At 43.5% G+C, this 25,078-nt stretch overlaps 1 protein-coding gene across 1 annotated transcript in view; it reads left to right on the plus strand.

The window, feature by feature from the left end:
• The first annotated feature begins 5,831 nt into the window (after positions 1-5,831).
• Positions 5,832-25,078, plus strand: part of LOC111957385 (GDNF family receptor alpha-2-like) — a 75,522-nt gene continuing 56,275 nt past the window's right edge. Inside the window, exons 1-3 of the mRNA XM_023978182.2 lie at positions 5,832-6,420; positions 8,494-8,802; positions 24,494-24,580. Of these exons, the coding sequence (XP_023833950.1) occupies positions 6,381-6,420; positions 8,494-8,802; positions 24,494-24,580 (436 nt within the window). The 5' untranslated portion in view covers positions 5,832-6,380. The remainder of the gene's footprint in view (positions 6,421-8,493; positions 8,803-24,493; positions 24,581-25,078) is intronic.

Below are 25,078 nucleotides of genomic sequence, written 5' to 3' on the forward strand. Positions count from 1 at the left end.
CGGCGTCTAGCGCGGAGAGGAGCCCTCTGAGCTGAACTCCCGTTCTTGGCGATGGTAAGCTGCTGGCTGATTCCGAGTCTGTTGCGGAAGAGTGCCTCGTTCATGGATCGCAGCCCGAGTGACCCCTGTGCGGAAGGCTCTGGCTGATCCGGTCTGGCGGAAGGCTGTAGCGCTTCAGGCTGATCCGGTCTGCGGAAAGGCTCTCGGCTGATTCGGACCGGGGTTTCCCCTAGGGGACCACGGGTTCTAGAGGGCTCGCATGGTCCTTGTGCGCCAGTCTTCCAGGGCTTTCTGTTCACGGGCACGGTCAAAGTACAAGTCTGGCAGACGGGCACGGCTTTGCACAGCGAGCTACATTCAGTGCAGTATCCCGGACGCGTGATGGGGCAGGCTCACTTGGGAACAACAGGTATCAGCTTCAGACGGCGTGTATATGTGAGAGCGCGGCAGCTTCTCACGCGACGTGTCGGTGGCATGTACTGAGGTCAGGCTTCGACGTCTCTGGGCAGAATTCGGCTAGGTTTTGCAGGCGCCCACCTTGCTCGAGCTATGTCTAGGTGTTGTGCACGCTTCTCCTAGCCATTCTGCGCGCCTTGTTGGCTCGCGGCCAGCTCCAATTCGGTGTGGGCTGATCATTCGGTTCAGTTAGTCGCCCTGCGCATGGGCGATTACCGGGCACGCTTTAGAGCGGTCGCTGGGTAGGATCGGAGACTCTGGGCGGCGGCTGGAGGACGCGCTATACTGTTGACGTGTTACTCGTAAGGAGGTTTCCAAGAACCATTGTTGCGAGCGTGTGAGTGTGGGACATACGGAAACACGGCGTGCACCTTCTTGAGACATCCTACGTTGGACGTACGGTGCTGGAGTTGGCATGGGGTGGAACCTGTGGGCTACTGGCAACTGCGTGGCACCTCGGGCTGAGGGAGTCACCATCAGGAATTAGTACGGGGGAGATAGAAACAGTGTGTTACAGGGCTCCTGGAGTACGCACAGTGTGGCTTAGTGCGTGTGCGGAACTGGAGGCAACATGTGGTGGGACACGCACCATAGGAGAGTGCGCTGGAGGAGGAATCAGGGCCTCTGAAATACGCACTGGAAGCTCCTGGGTGCGTGGGTGTAGTGCACTGTTGGTACTTAGGCTTGGGGCGGGAGGTTGGCAATCCGGAAAATACGGACCGTTGCAGGCGTTGACTGGCTCTCTTGGCATTTGAAGCCTTGCAACCTTACCTGGTTGAATGCTCCCGGTGCCGACCAGTTCGCGGTGGGAGGTGGAACTAACCCGCACCTGGGCGTGTAATGTAGCGTGAGATACCGGGATATTCTCCATGCTGTAACGTGCAGGGCCATGTAATGCCGTGCCCGAGGAGACGCCATACTGGGAGACCAGACGCCGTGGTGGGAACGCGCTCACATGACACCTGGTAATGCTCCAAGTCTCACTCACGCACGCTCGCACGCGCGCGCACGCCTGGCACACTCAACCTCGCAACCGTGGCTATTGCGAACGCTACAGTACGATCAGATCGGTGTGCTGCTACACCGCGTAAGGGCACGGTGTCTGCCCCGTATCTTTCGCTCCGGTCACCCGGCTGGCCTTCACCGCTCTGGGAGAGCTCTCGCCCGCGCACGCAGTCTCTTCGCTATCGCTCGCTTCGGCTCTCCCGCTGAGCCCTACTTAGCTCCTAGGCCCAAGAAATGTCTCGCGCGCTCGCTCACGTACTCATCCACCACGGGCTTTTCAGGCCTCTCCAGCCACGTCTCCTTGCTGCCGTGTATCCTGCGGTGTCCTTCATGACGCCCAACACCTTGGGTGTTGTGGCCCTGCTTCGCGTGGACTTCTCGTTCATTCTTCTTCTTGGTAGCGATCTGCTCTCTCTGGCGCTTCATGATCTCTCCAATTTGTGGCACTCTCATGTCCTCTTTTCACCTGATAGATACTCTCGCTCTCTCAAGCTCCACTGAGTCCTGGTTGCTCTGTTGAGTCTCCCCCGCCGCTTGGTCCTGGTTGGTGGGTGATTCTGTAACGGATGTCGTCCTCCTCTCCTCTGGAAGAGGAGAGGAAGAGAAGGATCGGTAGACCAATGCGCAGCGAGTGTGTGATGACATAATGATTTATTGAAAAAAGACAGACGAACACTGACACGAACTATACTTTAGAATACAAATAAACAACGGACAACTAGACGAAACTGAACATGGAATTTACATAAAGACACGAAGAACTCACGAGCAGGAAACAGACTACATAAACGAATAACACGCCGAAACAATCCCGTGTGGTGCACAGACACAAAACAGGAGACAATCACCCACCAAACAAACAGTGTGAACAGCCAGCCTATATATGGTTCCAATCAGAGGAAAACGTAAACCACCTGTCTCTGATTGAGAACCATATAAGGCTGATTAACAGTGATCTAAACACAAAACATACCAATGCCCACCCCAACTCACGCCCTGACCAACTAAACATATACAAAAATAACATAAAATAGGTCAGGAACGTGACAGCTGCCATGTGGGGTTTAGCTTGCTTGAGGCTGCTAACTGAGGAGTGTTAATTCACCTGTTTCCATACATGTTTCATTTTAAAACATTTATCATACAAAGGAGTTGTTTAATCTAACTGCTTAACTATTTATCTGTACATGGAATTGTATTTGTTTGTTTTTTACTCATTTTTTTACTCAAGATGCAGAATAATCTGGCCAAGTGCATACATTTCCCTCAGCACTCACAACAAGCAACATCTGAAAAACGTCCCTCTACTTATATTCAAGGTGAAAATGATGACATCTTATCAATAGCAACAGCTCATGGTCCTCCTGTAATGAGAAGTTGTTTTGACTCAATGGAGGAACGTAGTCAGAGAAATGCTGATGAATGTCTTGCTCGAGCTGTGTATGCAACTGGTTCACCTCTGATGCTCACAGGCAATCTGTATTGGAATGAGATTTCTGAATATTCTATGCCCAGCATACACCCCTCCAACCAGACATGCTTTATCTACTCATTTGCTAGATGCAGAGTTCAACAGAGTTCAAGTGAAGGTCAAGCAAATCATAGAGAAAGCAGACTGTATTGCAATCATCTCTGATGGGTGGTCGACTGATCGTGGGCAAGGAATAATTCATTACATAATCTCCACCCCTCAACCAGTATTCTACAAGAGCACAGACACAAGGGACAACAGACACACCGGTCTCTACACTGCAGATGAGCTGAAGGCAGTCAATGACCTTGGATCAGAGAAGGTATTTGCACTGGTGACAGACAATGCTGCGAACATGAAGGTCTAAAGTGGAGGAGTCCTACCCTCACATCACACATGTGCTGCTCATGCATTTAATCTGCTCCTCAAGGACATCATGGCACTGAAAACAACGGATACACTGTACAAGAGAGCCAAGGAAACGGTTAGGTATGTGAAAGGTCCTCAATGTATATTAGCAATCTACCTCACCACGCAAAGTGAGAAGAATAAGAGCACCACATTGAAGCTGCCCGACAACACCACCCCAACGGGTGTTGCTGGGCAGCTTCAATGTGGGCAGCTTCCACCATTGGGGTGGTGTTGTCATCATGTTTGACAGTCTCCTGGAGGGGAAGGAGTCTTTCCAAGAAATGGCCATATCACAGTCTGCCGATATGGACAGCCCCATCAAGAGGATCCTCCTGGATGATGTATTTGGGAGAGAGTGGTAAGCAGCCTGAAACTCTTGAAACCTATAGCAGTAGCCATTGCACGGATTAAGGGAGACAATGCCATCCTGTCTGATGTTCAGACTCTGCTTGCAGATGTAAGAGAAGAAATCCATACTGCCCTGCCCACTTCGCTGTTGCTCCAAGCAGAGGAAACTGCAGTTCTGAAATACATCAAAAAGCCTGAAGCCCATACACACCGCAGCGTACATGTTGGACCCCAAGTATGCTGGCAAGACCATCCTCTCTGGTGCATAGATCAACAAGGCCTATGGTGTCATCACTACCGTGTCTCGCCACCTTGGCCTGGATGAGGGCAAGGTTCTTGGCAGTCTGGCGAGGTACACCTTCAAGCAAGGGCTTTGGGATGGAGATGCAATATGGCAGTCGTGCCAACAGATCTCATCAGCCACCTGGTGGAAGGGACTTTGTGGATCTGAGGCTCTTTCCTCTGTTGCCTCCATCATCCTCCAAATTCCACCAACATCAGCTGTCTCAGAGCGCATTTGGTCCTTGTTTGGGAACACACACACCAAAGCACGCAACAGGCTGACCAATACAAGGGTTGAAAAATTGGTGTCCATCCAGGCAAATTTGAGGCTTTTTGAGCCTGACAGCGAGCCATCCTTAAGAAGGTTGGAAAGTGACAGTGAAGATGAGGCCTCAGAGTCTGATGTTCAAGAGGTGGACATTGAGGAGGTCCAGGGAGAAGACATGGAAGCCTGAGAGGAAGACAACCAAAGCTTTACAGATGCAATGGATCATTCAATATTCCCTTTTGTTGTTCAGTGAAATCATCCCATGTGAAGAGTCAACTCATTTAATTAAAGTTCATTTCCTAACTAAATTATACTTTTTTTCTATTGGAAGGATTTAATCATTTGCAATTACGTCTACTTATGATATGGTAAATATATTCAATGCAAAAAACTTCTACATTTAAATGGTATTAATATGCATTTGCATATATTCCCGTTAATTCCCATATATTCCCGTTAATTCCACGGAAAGTTTCCACCTCTGAATATTCCCCAAAATGTTCAACCCTAGGGACAACAGAAGAACCCATTTACGTTTTAGAATCTAGATAGCGTGTTTTTTTTTAAGAGTGTGGATGGTATATATAAATTGATAAACCCATCAATGACATCACACCATTCAATACTATGTGAAGACTCAATGGCACACTTGAAGTCAAGGAAGTCGATTTTAACGACCAAAATGGCATCTCATGGGGGATATTTTCAAGACATAAAATGCGCAGTTTGAGCTAGACCAGGAAGTGACGTGGCAGGCTAGCTCAGTGCTGCCCCTGTAACACATGACCATCTGACAGTTTATCATCATTATTAGGCACTGGCCATGCAGTTTTTCAATGTGCCTGTCTCTAAATAGACTTTGTTTTCAAGATTTGTAAAGATGTATGATGGCCAGAACCTATTTAAGCAATGAAGCACAACAGTTATTTTTGTAAAAGTGAAAGACATTTTGAAAAATGTAGGTTTTGTGCCTCAACATTTACTTCCTAGTTTGAGACCATGAATATAACATCCCATGAAGTGTAATGATGGGATATAGTGGAAATGAATTAGCCTGTTGTTGTTATCTCTGCCATCTGAGAGGTCTGCATTTGATAATTCTGTTAGACATGTAGGCCTACATGTTATCAACTGGCATTGACATGGTAAAAGTAGGGTTTATGTGATTCCATGAATATACCTGACAAATAAATAACATGTATAACACATTTTGTGATGTGCAGGAACAGGCAAATGTCCTGTCTTGACTTTTTAAAGAGGTGTTCGTTTTATGGTGAATGAGGGGATTGTGGAAGCATTAAAACAACAATTAATTTGATGACATACATGATACAGCCAATTCCGAAATGTCACAATCTACTGAAGATAATTACCGTGGGCCAGTAATCGAGCAGTCAACCAGAAGATGGACTCCTCTAATAATAATTTGACAGAAGCCATATTCTTGCATAAATAGCGTTGTTCGTAGTTTTTCCAGTAAACGAGCGAGTTAGCATCGCCCTCTGCTGGTTTCCCGAAGCTCGTGAAATTAACTCCTGTGATGCCAGAACACTCAAAAAGAAGCGCAGATACTCAGAAAGTCAGAGGCGCGCGGCTTTTGGAGAGTCAAGTCTTCACTCGGCAATGTCCCTCCTGCGTAGGCTACAGTAATTGTAGTTTCCTTATTCCTCCAGAGAAATGTCATTGAAAAAAGTTGTCTGACATCATTTTCGTTGCCAAATAATTTTCTTTGTATTTCGTTTCAAGTGTGGGAGCTGCGAACTGGATCATCAGAGCTCTTGATGCAGAGAGATGCCACAGTTCATTCGATATGTACAGTGTATATAAAGCCTACGACCTATGAAATAACTGCTCACAGACTGGGATTTAATTCCTTTACCAAGAGGATTTTGAGATTGTCATTTTTGTGTATTTTCGAATCTGGAATCTGGATTAAGGAGAGTGGAAATTGTGAAGGCGCGTTCCGTAGACTAAATTGTATTTTTTTTGCGCGAATATTTAAATTCTCCCAGTTGTAGTTACGACGGAACCAACTATTTGGAAAGGGAATTACAACACGTTTACAAAAGGAAGAAATTAAATCGGATCCTCACTTTGACAGCTTCTTGACCTTGAATCTAATTCGGCTACCAATTCTTCATGATGTGGATTTATTTCTACCTCGTTCTTTTTCTATTAGGTGAGACATTTATTTTCTGATGGTTCTTAAGTTTTAAATGCAGACAAAACAATTTATCCAATTCCACCGCATGCATGGGGATAGTTTTGTAATCGTTGTGAATATTATACATTCAGTAGGACTCTTTCATTTGAGATTGTTTCGCCTATAACCTACTTATTGTGAAATCAATCTTAAGTTTTACTATCGGATCATTAAATGTATTACATTTAAATTGTTTCCTTAATTACCCATAGAGTGAACGTTTGAACTTATTAGGTGCAACATTTTACCTATACTCCCAACTTGTTGTTAGTGCAGATATGTATTGTCTTTTCGCATCTCGTCTGCCTATTTGATTAAGGTTGAGATAGTGAAATAACTCACATAAAGTTCATGCATAGCCTAAACATGATGATGATGATGTTGATGATGACGATCTGTCTTGTTGGTAGAAGATGCTTAATTAATCAGTTACTAATAGTGATTATATGCATAATTTAGTTGTACTGCGCACTCCCTGTACTTTAAACCAATTGCAAAGTCTATAGCGATATCTCCCTTAGCAGTTTGCAGGTTTACCTGAAGGTATCTCTCATGTCAGTCTTTCCATCTAAATAGGAGTCAGTGTTTGTATCTTTCCTTGTCTATGCCATTCAAGAGATAAGCCTCTGTCTTGCTCTCACTATGTTTGTTATTGATTTGTCTGCCATACACAACAACAATATGGAACACTTTAATATTCTGAAGGTAAGTGCATTGGGATCAATGACCATACACAGGCAGCCCAATTCTGATATTTTGCCAAATTATTGGTCTTGACCAATCAGATCCGATATCTTGCCAATAAATGTGCAAAATATCAGAATTGGGCTGCCTGTGTAAACGCAGCCCATGAAGCATAACAGATAATAGACTGAAATATGTCATATAACTAATTGATGCATCAAATGCGTTTGTGCTAATCATAGCCTACATACAAATGAACATGTCAAACAACTATCATATATTTCGATCTGTTCCTGGGTCTGTTTGTCAAAGAAAATCTTGCACCTGTTTCATCCCAGTTGGCAAAACCGGTTGCAATGACGTCATGTTCGGGTTTTATACTGATTTCAAAATGAAATTTTTAATACATCTCTTTAGTGACCAGACAAAACACATGTAACTGATTCTCATCTGGTTATCTGACCAGATAACAACCAAAATATGAAGTCTGTACTCAGAATCCTTGATGCCGTTGTAATCTGGTAATCTGACCTTTCTACAGCCAGAAATGTAGTTCACAACCAGAATATGTGATTATTATGTCCCATGCCAAATTCTGCCTGCCGAGATTGCAGCATTGTAAGGAGTTTGAGTTTCCAATTGCACAGTAGCCTGCATTTATAATAGGTCTATCAGATTCTGCTCTTGAGAGAAGAGCAATATTATTACATTCTCAAAACGGTTTAGGACCAATATATAGTTCCTAGTGGACAACATTTGGCATGGGATGTCATAATGATGTCATTTTCTGGTTGATTTTTTGTTTGTTTTTGGAGCTAATACATTACGACCAAAGATGTATTTTTCATGACAACATTGAGACATGAAATATAATATGCCATATTTGGTCAGAAAACCATATACAAATATTTCAACCCAAACATTGCATCAGAAAAAACATCAGAATGGCGTCATTGCAACCACTTTTGTCCGCTGGGTGATTACACGGTTATTTAATTGCATTTCCTTATACCGTATGTGTATGTATTCTCTGCATGTTTCATATTCGTAAACAAAATGTCCAGTGATCAGAAATCCCTTACACCAGTGTTTCCTAAACCTCAATTGGTACCCCACAGGTATTCCACTTATTTCATGTATTCCAGTACTAGCACTCTTGAGTTAATTTTGTCAGATGTGCTAGTTGTGGAATATATCAAACACATGGAACGCCTGGAGGTACTCAAGAAGAGGTTTAGCAAACACTGCCTTACCTTATGAAATGTTCATACAGCACCAGCGACACAGTAAATCCATCAAATATTCCCATGCATGTGTAACTCCATATGTCAGACCAATGAAACAGCCTCCTGTTCCCTCCCTCAGACGGGGTTGTGTCCTCCTGGGGTGGTTCCTCATCGGCCCTGGTTGGGACGGGTGCCCATGGCTGGTTGGATTGTGTGAGGGCCAGTGACATATGCAACCAGAACCCCCAGTGCAGCTCCCGCTACCGGGTGATGCGTCAGTGCCTGGTGGGCAGAGAGAGGGACACCATGCTGGCCAACAGGGAGTGCCAGGCTGCCCTGGAGGTGCTGCTGGTCAGCCCGCTGTATGACTGTCGATGTAAAAGGGGCATGAAGAAAGAGCTTCAGTGTTTGCAGAGCTATTGGAGCATCCACATGGGCCTGACCGAAGGTGAGACTGAAATCAATGAATAAATTGTTTTTTTTAAATGTTCTTGTACCATATACATAGATACTTGCATAATGAGATCTGCATGTATGTGCATAGATAAGAATTAGAAATGGAATTTGATTTGGTGAAATGGTGTTGCAGCAGTAAACTGAATCAAAACAGAATATATAGACGATAAACACATACAGACAGAATAACTCTGCTATTTTGAATTGTATATCTCATTGTTAAAAAAAATATGTTTTGTTCGTGACCAAACACGTAATCAGCAAATTAGATCTAATTAGATACAGTGGCTACATGATCATCTAGGTCTCTTTAAAAACAATGCAGAGAATAAGGAAAGTCTCATGGATTGTATGCTGCACCTGCTACAGGATAGAGTGCATTCGGAAATTTTGTTATGTTGCAGCCTTATTCTAAAATTGATTAAATGAACTCTTTCCCCCGTCAATCTACGCACAATACCCCATAATGCAAAGTGAAAACAGGTTTTTATAAGTGTTTGCATTTCAGCCCTTTGCTATGAGACTCGAAATTGAGCTCAGGTCCATTCTGTTTCCATTGATCATCCTTGAGCTGATTGGAGTCCACCTTTGGGAAATTCAATTGATTGGACATGATTTGGAAATGCCCACACCTGTCTATATAAGGTCCCACAATTGACAGTGCATGTCAGAGCAAAAACCAAGCAATGTGGTCGAAGGAATTGTCCGTAGAGCTCCGAGACAGGATTATGTCGAGTCACAGATCTGGGGAAGAGTACCAAAACATTTCTGCAGCATTGAAGATCCCCAAGAATACAGTGGCCTCCATCATTCTTAAATGGAAGAAGTTTGGAACCACCAAGACTCTTCCTAGAGCTGGCCGCCGGGACAAACTGAGCAATCGGGGGAGAAGAGCCTTGGTCAGGCATGTGACCAAGAACCCGATGGTCACTCTGACAGAGCTCCAGAGTTCCTCTGTGGAGATGGTTGTCCTTCTGGAAGGTTCTCCCATCTCTGCAGCACTCCACCAATCAGGCCTTTATGGTAGAGTGGCCAGATGGAAGCCACTCCTCAGTAAAAGGCAAATGACAGCCCGCTTTGAGTTAGCCATAAAGGCACCTAAACAAGATTCTCTGGTCTGATGAAGCCAAGATTGAACTCTTTGGCCTGAATGCCAAGCATCACATCTGTAAGAATTTGGCACCATCCCTATGTTGAAGTATGGTGGTGGCAGCATCATGCTGTGGGGATGTTTTTCAGTGGCAGGGACTGGGAAACTAGTCAGGATTGAGGGAAAGATGAACGGAGAAAAGTACAGAGAGATCCATGATGAAAAAGTGCTCCAGAGCGCTCAGGACATCAGACTGGGGCGAAGGTTCACCTTCCAACAGGACAATGACCCTAAGCACACACCCAAGACAAAGCAGGAGTGGCTTTGGGACAAGTCTCTGAATGTCCTTGAGTTGCCCAGCCAGAGTCCGGACTTGAACCCGATCTAACATCTCTGGAGAAACCTGACAATAGCTCTGCAGCGACGCTCCTCATCCAGCCTGACAGAGCTTGAGAGGATCTGCAGAGAAGAATGGGAGAAACTCCCCAAATACAGGTGTGCCAAGCTTGTAGCGTCATACCCAAGAAGACTCAAAGCTTTAATCACGGCCAAAGGTGCTACAACAAAGTACTGAGTAAAGGGTCTGAATACTTATGTAAATGTCATATTTCCGTTTTTAGTTTTTAATACATTTCCAAACATTTCTAAAAAACAGTTTTTGCTTTGTCATTATGGGGTGTTGTGTGTAGATTGATGAGCAGAAAAAAATATTTAATCAATTTTAGAATAATGCTGTAACATAACAAAATGTGTAAAAAGTCAAGGGGACTGAATACTTTCCAAATGCACTGTATATTGATACCCCTGATGAAAAATATATGCTTTCCATTCTCTGTGAAATAATGGAGCAATAATGCAATTACAGCAGCAAGACCTGTTAGGGGTGCGCTATTGGTTTTCACCTAAAGTGTTCCATATTATCATATTATTAGGTTATAAACCCACCGTTCAATGGCCTGGAGCCAGCCACTTGCACAATCCAGGAGGTAATATTTCACTTAGACCTTAGTCCTTCAAAAGCCTACTTCACATTGTCATAAGCGTGGCATGATGAATGTTTCAAGACATCACTGCAGCTGATGTCAAATCAAATCATAAGCTCTAATGTAGTCAAAAGCTTTGACACACCATATGCTATTCAACTGTGGCTAAGTCACTTTTACCAGGAGCTAACTTCCTATGGCACCAGTCAAGATATGTCAGTCTCTATGCCTATGCTCTAGGTTAGAGGGTTCAAGTGAAATGTTAGGACACTAAAGCAGGCCTATCTGAACAGAGTTACAATTGGGCTTACAGTAGGCTACATACAGTAAGCTGTTTTGACAAATACAGACCTCCCCTGTGTCTTTCACTGAGGATACTTGACCGAACAATGCAAGTGTCCCATTTTGGTACTGTCCAGGGAGATAAAACAGGCTTTAATGGAGGACAGGGCTCTTACAGTGCAGCTTTAATCTAATCATGATCCATTGTGCAGTCAACCAGGCTTTTGTTAACTGGAAACAATCAGTATATAACATTGTTCTCTATCGAAACAAACACGAGGGCCGATTCCCCACAGACCCTCAAAAACGCTGCAAGCCACTTAAAAAATGGTTGTGGACAAAACCCAGAAAAAGTTAGGATATTGTAGGAAGAGCACCAGCTTGAAAGGTTTTCTCAGCAGATACGGGAATGTCTACGGGCTATGTAGATAATTCCTAAGAGCCAGCCTGTGTTGCTGTTGACTAAAATAGTAAGTCATTTCGGGAATTTTGGGGCATATTTATTAAAGGTTTGTGTGTGCTAAATTGCAGCAAAAATTTTGCATTCTCTGCATTTTGCATAAAGAATTGTAGATAGTGTAAATGAGTTGTAGGTAGCGTCTGCTAAATTACATTTTAGTTACAGGAGCAATTAGGGTTAAGTGCCTTGCTCAAGGGCACACCGGCAGATTTTTCACCTAGTCGGCTCGGGGATTCAAACCAGCTACCTTTCGTTTATTAGCTCAACAATCTTAACCGCTAGGCTACCTGCCTAGACACTAAGAGGGGCGAATGTTAAAACATTAACAAAGATAAAATGAGCAAAGGCACGCCATCTGCAAGTTTCCTATAAATTGATTGTCCTTTTATAATATTTGTTTTCTATTCTTTTGATTCGTGGATTTTCAATATTTATATTCATGAGATGCTCTGAGCATAATGCAGGGGTAAGGACTTACACTCCTAGTGCAATGATAACCACAAATCTCACACATTAGCGGCCTTTACATTTCGGTTTACTGAATTTGCCCTTATTTGTGTGATAAAGAAGGCTACTTTGCTGTATTCCAAGATTAGTGACTGCTTAGACTTTGTTACACTCCGCATGTGGTAGTATGGACAGCAAACTGGAGCGCGTTGCTGCTGTGAAAAGGACCAGCATTCATTGGGCTACTTGCGCTCCGTCTTTGGCGCTCGTTAATATTGTACATGTGAACTGTTAATTGAGGTTTTAAAAGAAATGCCAGCTGAATGCAATGTGTCAGTGACAGATAATGGTTGGCCTTTTGAATGGGTCCTTCTCACTGCCGGACAACAGGGGTTTGGAGTCTGAATCTATAAAAGGCGTAATTACTATGTGGGAAGCATACTCTTTAATAGCATAAAGGTAGCTGCATTTCTCTTTCGATTAAGCCTCATGGAGAGAGCACAAGGGTTTGAGGCAGTTCCGGCCAGTCAGTTAAGAAGTCCCATTCTTCACATATCACCGTTTTGTTCTTTCAAATGAAAGTGAATTGAGCAGATAGCTAAGAAGGCCTTTATGTGGGCGGTTTCCTTGCAGTTTAATTAGTAGAATATATTTCTACAGCAGGAAGCATGCGTGAGTCTGTCTCAGGCCATTGTGAGATCTTACATGAAATAACGAAGTAAGCACTTAAAAATAATGATTTTCCCGCTAGTATTCTAAAGGTCAGGAGCAGGATCTGTCAGTATTCCATGCTAATATCACTACACAGCTAATTTAGAGAGGGGAAATAGAAACCCTATGCCAGCTTGAGTATGTTATTCCTAGGACCCAAGCAGAGTCAAGGGAGAAACACATAAGGTCACAGAGGTACACAGTATTCCTCAGTGAAACCATCATTACCATGAGCAATGGTAGCAGTCACCAGCCATTACCTTAGCCATCCACTGTCATAAGGAGCACATTTCTCCAGTGAGGCAATGGGAGTTTGCTTCTGCATGCTGAATGTGTCCTCTGTTTTTACTCATCTCGCCACGCTCGCTAGGTGGGTGCTTCATCATCAGAGGAAGAGACCTGTCAATATTTTTCTGGAACAAATCAATAGAGATTTTCAGGCTCCCCAAAACCTGTGAAAAAGGATCAATGAAATATGATGACAGGGATGGCATTCTATGTCCTTGCAAATCCCTCTAATGATTCCTTTACTGTAACTGAGGATCCATCGAGCAGATTTCAATATGACTGAAATGACACCCAGAGTGGCTGCTATAGTTGGGAAATTCGCCCCTCTTACCCTGGCAGGAAGAGACAGACTATTTTGCCTTCTGAATACGTGCAAGTGGGGATTTGGATTTGTCCCGCCATAAAGGTTTATAGATGATTGAATGCGGATCATTGGAATCATGCGAATGGACTAGCTATCAGAGCCGTTGCCATTTTCTTCTACACAGATGTTTTTCAACCATTGAGAAATATGTAATCAATATTCTTCATTTATGCAAATAGACCAGGTCAGCTTTAAACAAATAAGGTGAATGACAGCTATTAAAATGTACTTTGCTTCAAGCTATAAGCTGTTTGCCAAGACTGGAAAAATCCATAGGACACTTCCATCACCTCAGGAATGTACTCCTATTGATAATGAATATGTGATGGATTTTAGATTCTCTACAGCTTAAACTGTTAGGCAGTCATCCACTGAATCAACTTAACCCAATGAGTCCCACCGTAACGCCAGCATGTTTTGTCCTGCTGGCGTTATTTCAAAAAATGGGGTGTTTAAGCTACAGATTTCTGGGTTGTACCATCGGTGGTTATGTTATCCTGATGGGGCCTGGGGTCAGGTATTTTTACAACAACGTCTGTGGAGTCCGAATGGTTTGCGCTGCAAACTATTAAAAGCTATCTATAAAAAGCTGAAACTCTCACGAACACGTACACATTTTGCTCTATGACGCCCACAAGCTACACAAGAACGGTTAGAAGGTAAGAGGTTCTTCTACATAGAAGATCATCGAAAATCTCAGGACATAGTGTCTATAATACTGTAATAAGCTCACATATTTCCTGTCACAAACTCCACGCAGTTGTCGCTGACTAGTTGGATATTCATTTCTCACAGAGCAAAGAATTTCTGAACTTACAGCATTCATATAAATTCATTTTTATCAGATATTTGCTTTGGCAGAACTCATTTTTTAGGTCAAATTGTTTTGTTTTCTACTTGTGGCCCTGGTTGTCCTGAAAATAAAATGGTCAAACACTTTGTTGTGAGGCTAAATATAAGGGCTGGACATGGAGATAAATGAAAGTCAGATAAATGAAAAGCCGATCTTTGCTGGGATCTTGGGACTGATTGGGTTAAGAGCAATATCCTCCTACAAGGGACTCATGATTGTCTGTTTCACTCTGGCCATGCGCAACACTGTCAGAGCAAATGAAGTCAAACTGAGTCTTAATTACCACGATAAGTTGTTGCCCTCTGGCAAACCATCACACACTAAACAGCTGGGAATAATGTTTTGTATTACCTGAGGAATACATTATTGGTTGGGTGACTGTCAAATAGCACAGTTGTTAAAGAACAGAGTGCCATGGCCCCCTGCTGTGAATGTGAATCTGTCAAACCCCAAGCGAGAGAACGATGCTGTACTTGTGCAGTTCTAATTTTGCATGGCGTGTGATAACATGAGAACACACTTTCAAAATCCATTCACTACCTTCATTCATGCTATCATTTTATGTTTGACAATGTTATTAATTAATTATTACTTCTTTGACTTACAATCAAATTAATTGTTATTATACACTGAGAATACCAAGCATTAGGCATTAGGGACACCATCCTAATATTGAGTTGCATCCCCCCTCAGAACAGACTCAATTTGTCAGGGCATGGACACGGGGATGCTGGACAATGTTGACTCTAATGCTTCACACAGTTGTGTCAAGTTGGCTGGATGTCCTTTAGGTGGTAGACCATTGTTTTTTAATTTAATTATTTAATTATTTTAAATTACCCCTTTTTCTCCCCAATTTTCTCCCCAATTTCGTGGTATCCAATTGGTTGTAGTTACAGTCTTGTCTCATCGCTGCAACTCCCGTACGGACTCGGGAGAGACGAAGGTCGAGAGCCATGCGTCCTCCAAAACACAACCCAACCAAGCCACACTGCTTCTTGACACAATGCACATCCAACCCGGAAGCCAGCCGAGACCGGGTTGTGTCGGAGGAAATGTGTCAGAGGAAACACAGTACACCTGGCGACCTGGTCAGCATGCACTGCGCCCGGCCCGCCACAGGAGTCGCTAGTGTGCGATGAGACAAGGATATCCCTGCCGGCCAAACCCTCCCTTACCCGGACGACGCTGGGACAATTGTGCGCCGCCCCATGGGCCTCCTGGTCGCGGCCGGCTGTGACAGAGCCTGGGCTGGGCTCGAACCCAGAATCTCTGGTGGCCTTAGACCACTGCGCCACCCGGGAAGCTCTGGTAGACCATTCTTGAGACAAACAGGAAACTGTTGAGCATGAAAACCCCAGCAGTGTTGCAGTCCTTGACACAAACTGGTGCACCTGGCACCTACTACCATACTTTGTTCAAAGGTACTTCAATCTTTTGTTTGCCCATTCACCCTCTGAATGGCACACATACACAATCCATGTCTCAATTGTCTCAAGGTTTAAAATCCTTCTTTAATTAACCTGTCTCCTCCCCTTCATCTACACCAGGGGTCTCCAACAGGTAGATCGCGAGCTACCAGTAACTCGGAGCCCACCTATGAGGAGCTCGCCAAACAGTTCTGAAAGTACATGCAATTTTCACGTGTTCCACCGCAAACTGTCATAAACCAATCTCACAAGTATCAGACACCACAACATTGACATTATCTCACATTTGGTTAGCCACTATTGGCTTAATCAGCCAAACCTAACACAATATCTGCCAATTAATTTCCAGCAATATTGTCCCTGTCTGTCTGTGGTGTGTGCGATTGTTTGTTTATCACTCTGTGTGTAGCCAGCTGATGTGGTTACCATCTTGTGGGTTGACAGAAATACTCAAATGTTAACTGCAAAGTAGGCTTACCTGTATATCATGAGTAAGTATATAATTTGTATCTATTATTTGTTATTTGCTAAATTTGCCATGAAATGAGCAGCAGTAGGACTACAGAACCATCGCTAGACTGGCCCAATACATGCTGACTAGGGCATGCACGTGCGTCCGTTGATTTTGTCCATCCACACCAGATGTGATCAGGACACGTATGTTGAAATATCACAATGAAATCTGAACCAACTATATTAATTTGATGACAGGTCGAAACGCATGAAAAACTCATGGCCATTTAGCTAGCTTGCTGCTGCTAGCTAATTTGTGCTGGGATATAAACATCGGGTTGTTATCTTACCTGAAATGCACAAGGGCCTCTACTCTGACAATTAATCCACACCTAAAAGGGTAAACCTAGTTCGTTTCTAGTAATCTCTCCTCCTTCAGTCATCTTATTCTGACTTTGTATGGCGGTTGGCAACCAACTTTAAGGTGCATTAGCACCACAAATTGGACTGGAGTGTGGACCTCAGTTCATCTTTCAATCACCCATGTGGGTATACAGTGCATTCGGAAAGTATTCAGACCACCTTCCCTTTTTCCACATTTTGTTACGCTACAGACTTATTTTAAAATGGATTAAATAACAAATGTTGCTCATCAATCTACACACAATACCCCATAATGACAAAGCGAAACCGTTGTTTTTACATTTCTGCAAAATTATTAGAAATACAAACAGAAATACCTTATTTACATAAGTATTCAGACCCTTTGCTATGAGATTTGAAATTGAGCTCAGGTGCATCCTGTTTCCATTGATCATCCTTGAGATGTTTCTATAACTTGATTGGAGTCTACCTGTGGTAAATTTAATAGATTTTTGACATGATTTGGAAAGGCACACACCTGTCTATATAAGGTCCCACAGTTGACAGTGCATATAAGAGCAAAAACCAAGCCATGAGGTCGAAGGCACTGTCCGGATTGTGTCGAGGCACAGATCTGGGGAAGGGTACCAAAACATTTCTGCAGTCCCCAAGAACACTGTGTCCTCCATCATTCTTAAATGGAAGAAGGTTGGAACCACCAAGACTCTTCCTAGAGCTGGCCGCCGGCCAAACTGAGAAATCGGGGGAGAAAGGACTTGGTCAGGGAGGTGACCAAGAACCCGATGGTCACTCTGACAGAGCTCCAGAGTTCTGTGCAGATGGGAGAATCTTCCAGAAGGACAACCATTTCTGCAGTACTCCACCAATCAGGCCTTTATGGTAGAGTGGCTAGACTGAAGCCACACCTCAGTAAAAGGCACATGACAGCCCACTTGGAGTATGAGAAACAAGATTCTCTTTGGCCTGAACGCCAAGCATCACGTCTGAAGGAAACCTGACACCATCCCTACGATAAAGCATGTTGGTGGCAGCATCATGCTGTGAGGATGTTTTTCAGCGGCAGGGACTGGGAGACTAGTCAGGATCGAGGGAAAGATGAACAGAGCAAAAAACCTGCTCCAGAGCGCCTGGGTCGACGGTTCACCTTCCAACAGGACAATGACCCTAAGCACACAGCCAAGACAACGCAGGAGTGGCTTCGGGACAAGTCTCTGAATGTCCTTGAGTTGCCCAGCCAGAATCAGACTTCAACCTGATCGAACATCGCTGGAGAGACCTAAAAATAGCTGTGCAGTGACTCTCCCCATCCAACCCGACAGAGCTTGAGAGGATCTGCAGAGAAGAATGGAAGAAACTCTCCAAATACAGGTGTGCCAAGCTTGTAGCGTCACACCCAAGAAAACTCAAGGCTGTAATTTTTGCCAAAACTGCTTGTATAAAGTACTGAGTAAGAGTCTGAATACTTATGTAAATGTCATTTTTCAGTTGTTTTTTTCAATACATTTAAAAAAATATCTTAAAACCTGTTTTTGCTTTGTCATCATGGGGTATTGTGTGTAGATTGATGAGGATGATTAGAATTTTTTATACATTTTAGATTAAGGCTGTAACGTAACAAAATGTGGAAAAAGTCAAGGGATCTGAATACTTTCCAAATGCACTGTATGCTCCTAAAAACCAAGTTCTATTTTAAAGCCTTGCTACGCAGATGCTCATTGATGCGCGCGAGCAGTTTGGATGATATGATTGAATAACATGTATGCTTACATTTATTTTGCAACGTAAGCGCACATAACGCGAACGTTGTGGTCAGCATGTTCAATTTCTAGATGCGCAATTAAAGGGGAATTACATTTTTAAAATCTTCCAGGTCTAAAAATGTTTTTCTTCTGATATGATTTAACCATTGACTCAGAACATCCAATTTCGTTGTTTCTCTATGAACAACTGTAATTTTGAAGGAAAATTACAGACTTTATTAACGTTTATTTTACCAGATATGTTGGCAGAAAACATTACTTTCTCTTACACTAAGGACCCGGGACCCGGGGAAGAGTTGCAGGGGAGAGGAGAAGAATTTGCCTATTTGAAAGATAAAAAAAAAATTGTAGCTCGTGACATGTTTCCTTTTTTTTTAAGTAGCTCTCATGCTAGAAAAGGTTGGAGACCACTGATCTACACTGATTGATGTGGATTTAACAAGTGACATCAACAAGGGATTATAGCTTTCACCTGGATTCACCTGGTCAGTCTAGGTCATGGAAAGAGTTCTTAATGTTTTGTATACTCAGTGTATGTGGATGAGGCTAAATTATAATATACTTGTATGATATGCAGGGAAGTTTCTTCTTGGCCACTTGGGTGAAACTGAAATAGTTTGTTTCCCTAAACTTCCCCTCAGTCCCCCCGGACAAGAATAGAGCTTCATCATCCATGATCCTCTATAAGCTGGCCCCGAGGCTGGTCACAGCACTTTCAAAGCTAGAGCATTTGGCTTTGTTTGAAGATTTTGCTATTGTACAATGGCCATTTAGGATGGGTAAACAGACTTTATGGGAAGTCTCTGGGAAAAAGGACCTATCTCAGTGGTAACTGTGGGTTCCCTAAGAGTTCCAAGCACTCGTAAATATTGGCAATTGTTGTACTTAGGCATGCTAAGGGAGAGAAGTAAGAATGTTTGTCTGGCTGCCTTTGCTTTCTCACTACAGAGATGTGTAGGATGATATGAACAAATGTGGACAGGGAGAAATAGGGATAATAGCCCCTTATCTCACAACCCTCCCCCATGGTTTCTGCAATAGCTACTCTTAGAGAACTGCCTGTGGTGATGTTGCACGTTGTGATGATCGTCAATGCTGACTGAAGTAGTGAAGGGAAGCTAGGGAAGTGGTAGAAATGGGATTTCTTTGTCCTTAGGGTGCACAACACAAAGGTTTCAGCATTGTTTCTGATATTTCCACAACCCAATAAGCAACTGATCTAGACTACTTCATAATCAAACAAAAGCCTTTTGAGGATCAGGCGACGAGTGGCTAATCTGCCTTTGCCATCTGTACTGTTAGCTAACGTTCAATCGCTGGAAAATAAATGGGACGAACTGAAAGCACATATATCCTACCAACGGGACATTAAAAACTGTAATATCTTATGTTTAATCGAGTCGTGGCTGAACGACGACATTAATAACATACAGCTTGCGGGTTATACACTCTATCGGCAGGATAGAACAGCAACCTCTGGTAAGACACGGGGCGGGGGACTATGCATATTTGTAAACAACAGCTGGTACATGATATCTAAGGAAGTCTCGAGGTTTTGCTCGCCTGAGGTAGAGCATCTCATGATAAGCTGAAGACCACACTATCTACCTAGAGAGTTTTCATCTCTATTTCTCGTAGCTGTTTACATACCACCTCAGTCAGAGGCTGACACTAAGACAGCATTGAATGAGCTCTATTCTGCCATAAGCAAACAAGAAAACGCTCACCCAGAGGAGGCGCTCCTAGTAGCCGGGGACTTTAATGTCGGGAAACTTAAATCCGTTTTACAAAATTTCTATCAGCATGTTAAATGTGCAACCAGAGGGAAAAAACTCTGGACCACCTTTACTCCACACACATACAAAGCTCTCTCTCGCCCTCCATTTGGCAAATCTGACCATAATTCTATCCTCCTGATTCCTGCTTACAAGCAAAAATTACAGCAGAAAGCACCAGTGACTAAATCAATAAAAAAGTGGTCAAATGAAGCAGATACTAAGCTACAGGACTGTTTTGCTAGCACAGACTGGAATATGTTCCGGAATTCCTCTGATGGCATTGAGACGTACACCACATCAGTCATTGGCTTCATCAATAAGTGCATCGATGACGTCATCCCCACAGTGACTGTACGCACATACCCCAACCAGAAGCCATGGATTACAGGCAACATTCGCACTGAGCTAAAGGGTAGAGCTGCCTCTTTCAAGGAGTGGGACTCTAACCTGGAAGCCTATAAGAAATCCCGCTATGCCCTCCAACGAACCATCAAACAGGCAAAGCGTCAACACAGGACTAAGATCGAATCGTACTACACCGGCTCTGATGCATGTCGGATGTGGCAGGGCTTGCAAACTATTACAGACTACAAACGGAAGCACAGCCGAGAGCTTCCTAGTGACATGAGCCTACCAGGCGAGCTAAATAACTTCTATGCTTGCTTCGAGGCAAGTAACACTGAAACATGCATGAGAGCATCAGCTGTTCCGGCCGACTGTGTGATCACGCTCTCCGCAGCCGATGTGCGTAAGACCTTTAAACAGGTCAACATTCACAAGGCCACAGGGCCAGATGGAATACCAAGACGTGTACTCCGAGCATGCACTCACCAACTGATATTTTCAACCTCTCCCTGTCTGAGTCTGTAATACCAACATGTTTCAAGCAGACCACCATTGTCCCTGTGCCCAAGAACACTAAGGTAACCTGCCTAAATGACTACCGACCCATAGCACTCACATCTGTAGCCATGAAATGCTTTGAAAGGCTGGTCATGGCTCACATCAACACCATTATCCCAGAAACCCTAAACCCACTCCAAATTGCATACCAAAGATCCACAGATGATGCAATCTCTATTGCACTCCACACTGCCCTTTCACACCTGGACAAAAGGAACACCTATGTGAGAATGCTACAACTCAGCATTCAACACCATAGTGCCCTCAAAGCTCATCACTAAGCTAAGGACTCTGGGACTAAACACCTCCCTCTGCAAATGGATCCTGGACTTCCTGACGGGCCACCCCCAGGTGGTAGGGGTACATAACAACACATCCGCGCGCTGATCCTCAACACGGGGGCCCATCAGGGGTGCGTGCTCAGTCCCGTCCTGGACTCCCTGTTCACCCATGACTGCACAGCCAGGCACCACTCCAACACCATCATTAAGTTTGCCAATGAAACAACAGTGGTAGGCCTGATCCCATTCTCATTGACGGTGCTGTAGTGGAACAGGTTGAGAGCTTCAAGTTCCTTGGCGTCCACATCACCAACAAACTAACATGCATCAAGCACAGCGAGACAGTCGTGAAGAGGGCACGACAGGAGACTGAAAATATTTGGCATAGGTCCTCATATCCTCAAAAGGCTTTACAGGTGCACCATCAAGAGCATCCTGACTGGTTGCATCACTGCCTGGTATGGCAACTGCTCGGCCTCCGACCGCAAGGCACTACAGAGGGTAGTGTGTACGGCCCAGTACATCACCATGGCCAAGCTTCCTGCCATCCAGGACCTCTATACCAGGCGGTGTCAGAGGAAGGCCCTAAATATTGTCAAAGACTCCAGTCAGCCTAGTCATAGACTGTTCTCTCTGCTACTGCACGGCAAGTGGTACCGGAGCGCCAAGTCTAGGTCCAAGAGGCTTCTAAACAGCGTCTACACCCAAGCCATAAGACTCCTGAACAGCTAATGAAATGGCTACCCAGACTATTTGCAATGCCCCCCCCCCTTTCTACACTGCTGCTACTCTCCGTTATTATCTATGCATAGTCACTAACATAACTCTACCTACATGTACATATTACCTAAACTACCTTGACACTGCTGCCCCCGCACACTGACTCTGTACCGGTACCCCCTGTATATAGTCCTGCTATTGTTATTTACTGCTGCTCTTGAATTATTTGTTATTCTTATCTATTACTTTTATTAGTTATTTTCTTAAAACTGCATTGTTGGTTAAGGGCTTGTAAGTCAGCATTTCACTGTACCTGTTGTATTCGGCGCATGTGACAAATAACATTTGATTTGTAGTTGAATCAATCGTTGTGATTATGAAGCAGCAGTATGAACAAGCACAATGATAAGACCAGGCACACCAACTTTTATATGATCCTCATTTTACCACATCATCTTCTACCTGGAGAAGAGTTGCAGGGGTTGAATGATCCGTATGGAGAGGGGTTGAACGATCCGTATGGAGAGGGGTTGAACGATCCGTATGGAGAGGGGTTGAATGATCCGTATGGAGAGGGGTTGAATGATCCGTATGGAGAGGGGTTGAATGATCCGTATGGAGAGGGGTTGAATGAGTCAGTTGGAAGCTGGAGATAATTACTGTAGGTGGCCAAGGGAGTATGAGAAGCCAGATTAGGAATTTAGCTTTGACACTGGGGTTTACCTTTAACTCTTGCAACAAGTGCCATGGCTACTTTAATGACCACAGCGATTATGGACATCTGTTCAATGTCTCATTTGAATGACGGCACCTTGTGCAGTTTAGTTACCCCCCCCCCCCCATCACTCCCTTACCAGATGGAATAGTGCTGTCTTATGGCCCTCCAACACCCCATTCAGCCTATTCTATTCTCCCATCCAAGAATTGACCAGGCCCTGCCCTGCTTAGTTTCAGAGGCAAGCAATCAGTAGGATGTAGGGTGGTGTGGCTGCTGACAGTCCCTCTGCAATGTCTTACAACAGGTCGCTTACTTACCTATAGCAATGTATTATGTCTAGGAATCTATGGAGTGTGTCTGGAGTCCTGGTCAGGTTCCATGGTCAAAATCTTGATTATTAGAGATGTTTCCTCATTATCAGATGGGGAAACTGCTTATGATTTTTTTTACCCCTCACGGAAGGGAACAAGACATTATAGCAGCCTTAGTGTGGTCCTCCTTGGACTTTTGCTCAGGAGTTGGCAAGGGAAGAGTTCAATGTCGTCACTCTACAGTTTATAATGCTGGGAGGCGCAACTTTCACTCCTGTTGAGTGACATGTATTTTAGCCATTTGGCGTTATAGTTGATCATCTTTAGTTTGGTGTATTTCAATAGTTGTTTTACTGACGCTTTTTTATCCCCCTGTTCAAGATGGAACTAAGATAACATGTCATAATACAATGTCGCCTCTTTTTTGTTTTCAACAAGTGTACTGTGAACCAACATTACACTGTGTTATTGAAGTGAAATCTTCAAGGGTATGCTTTTTATTCCAGCCTGATAATGAAATATGCACTATACTGTACAACATGATCAACGCATATGTGAATCACACACTACCTTCCGTTGAAGTCTCCATTCTCTGAACAGCTGGAAGAACACTTTATGAGGTAACATCATCTTTTCAAGCGCACGGAGCGTTGTGATAAACAAATGGTGATATCTATTGATTGGATGGTTATCCACTGAGCTTCACCTCTCCCCACAGGTTTTGGATTTTCTCATTTGCTGCGGTGGGCTCCCTGCCTGTCCCACAACAGCCTTGCTGTGTTTCTGTTAGCATCAACATGCAATGCTACACACTGGAGGGTTTGTCTGGATCACACCGAATGGCTGTGAATTTTAAACACAGGATTAGAGGCTTCTGAGAGAGAGGCTCAGGGGAGCAGCGCAGTCAGTTGAGTGCTAATTTGATTCATTTTTTTTACAAACAGCCACAGCAATTCAGCGTTTGGAGGCTGCCTCACCTAAATCACAGAGCACCAGGACCAAATGTTCTTTCCAAATGAAATTATCTGACCGTGGTGAACGATCTGCTTTGCATATCACAAAATTAGCCAAATGTTCACACCATTGAAATCTTCAGGGTGTAAAATCTGTTATTGGTCAGACAGACCGATTAGGAGCCAAAAACTCAAGTTGACAAATTTTGTAGAATTCAAACTTCACTGGTTTCTGTTATCAACAGAAACAATATAGATATTTGCTTATTGTTTTAGCACAAAAAATGTTTTATCCTGTGCAATGTTTCTAAAACCATGACTCCTTGCCTTAGACACATGAAGGTCAACAACTTTGTATACATTCTGAGATCATATCTGGGTGTGTATTCCTTTATTAAATGTACCGCAACACATACCCAGTAATTCAAGTACCATGAACTACAGTATGTGGGTGTGAGCACACTATAATTTTCCTTTTTATCAAAAACAATTTCATCATGTACTGTTTTCCCAGGTGGAGAGCTTTATGAAACATCCCCTTATGAACCTGTGATGCCTGTTCGCTACCCTGATGCATTCCGTCTCGCTTCCATTATCTCAGGTAAGAACAAATGTTTAATGTTATAATTTTTTTGATTCCACAATGACTATTCCATGTTAAAAGACTGTGAAGATACACTGTATACAGTGCCATCGGAAAGTATTCAGACCCCTTGACTTGATCCACATTTTGTTACATTACAGCCTTATTCTAAAATTGATTAAATAATAAAAAGATCCTCAGCAATCTATACATTATATTCCATAGTGACATAGCAAAAACAGGTTTTTGAAATATTTCCAAATTTATTACAAATAAAAAAACTGAAATACCTTCAGACCCTTTGCTATGAGATTCAAAATTGAGCTCAGGTGAATCCTGTTTCCATTGATCATCCTTGAGATGTTTCTATAACTTGACCTGTGGTACATACAATGGTACATTACAATTGATTGGACATTATTTGGGAAGGCACATACCTGTATATGTAAGGTCCCACAGTTGACAGTGCATATCAGAGCAAAAACCAAGCCAAGACAGCATTGTGTCGAGGCACAG

Source organism: Salvelinus sp. IW2-2015, linkage group LG33 (genome assembly GCF_002910315.2).
Source record: "Salvelinus sp. IW2-2015 linkage group LG33, ASM291031v2, whole genome shotgun sequence".
Classification (NCBI taxonomy): Eukaryota; Metazoa; Chordata; class Actinopteri; order Salmoniformes; family Salmonidae; genus Salvelinus; species Salvelinus sp. IW2-2015.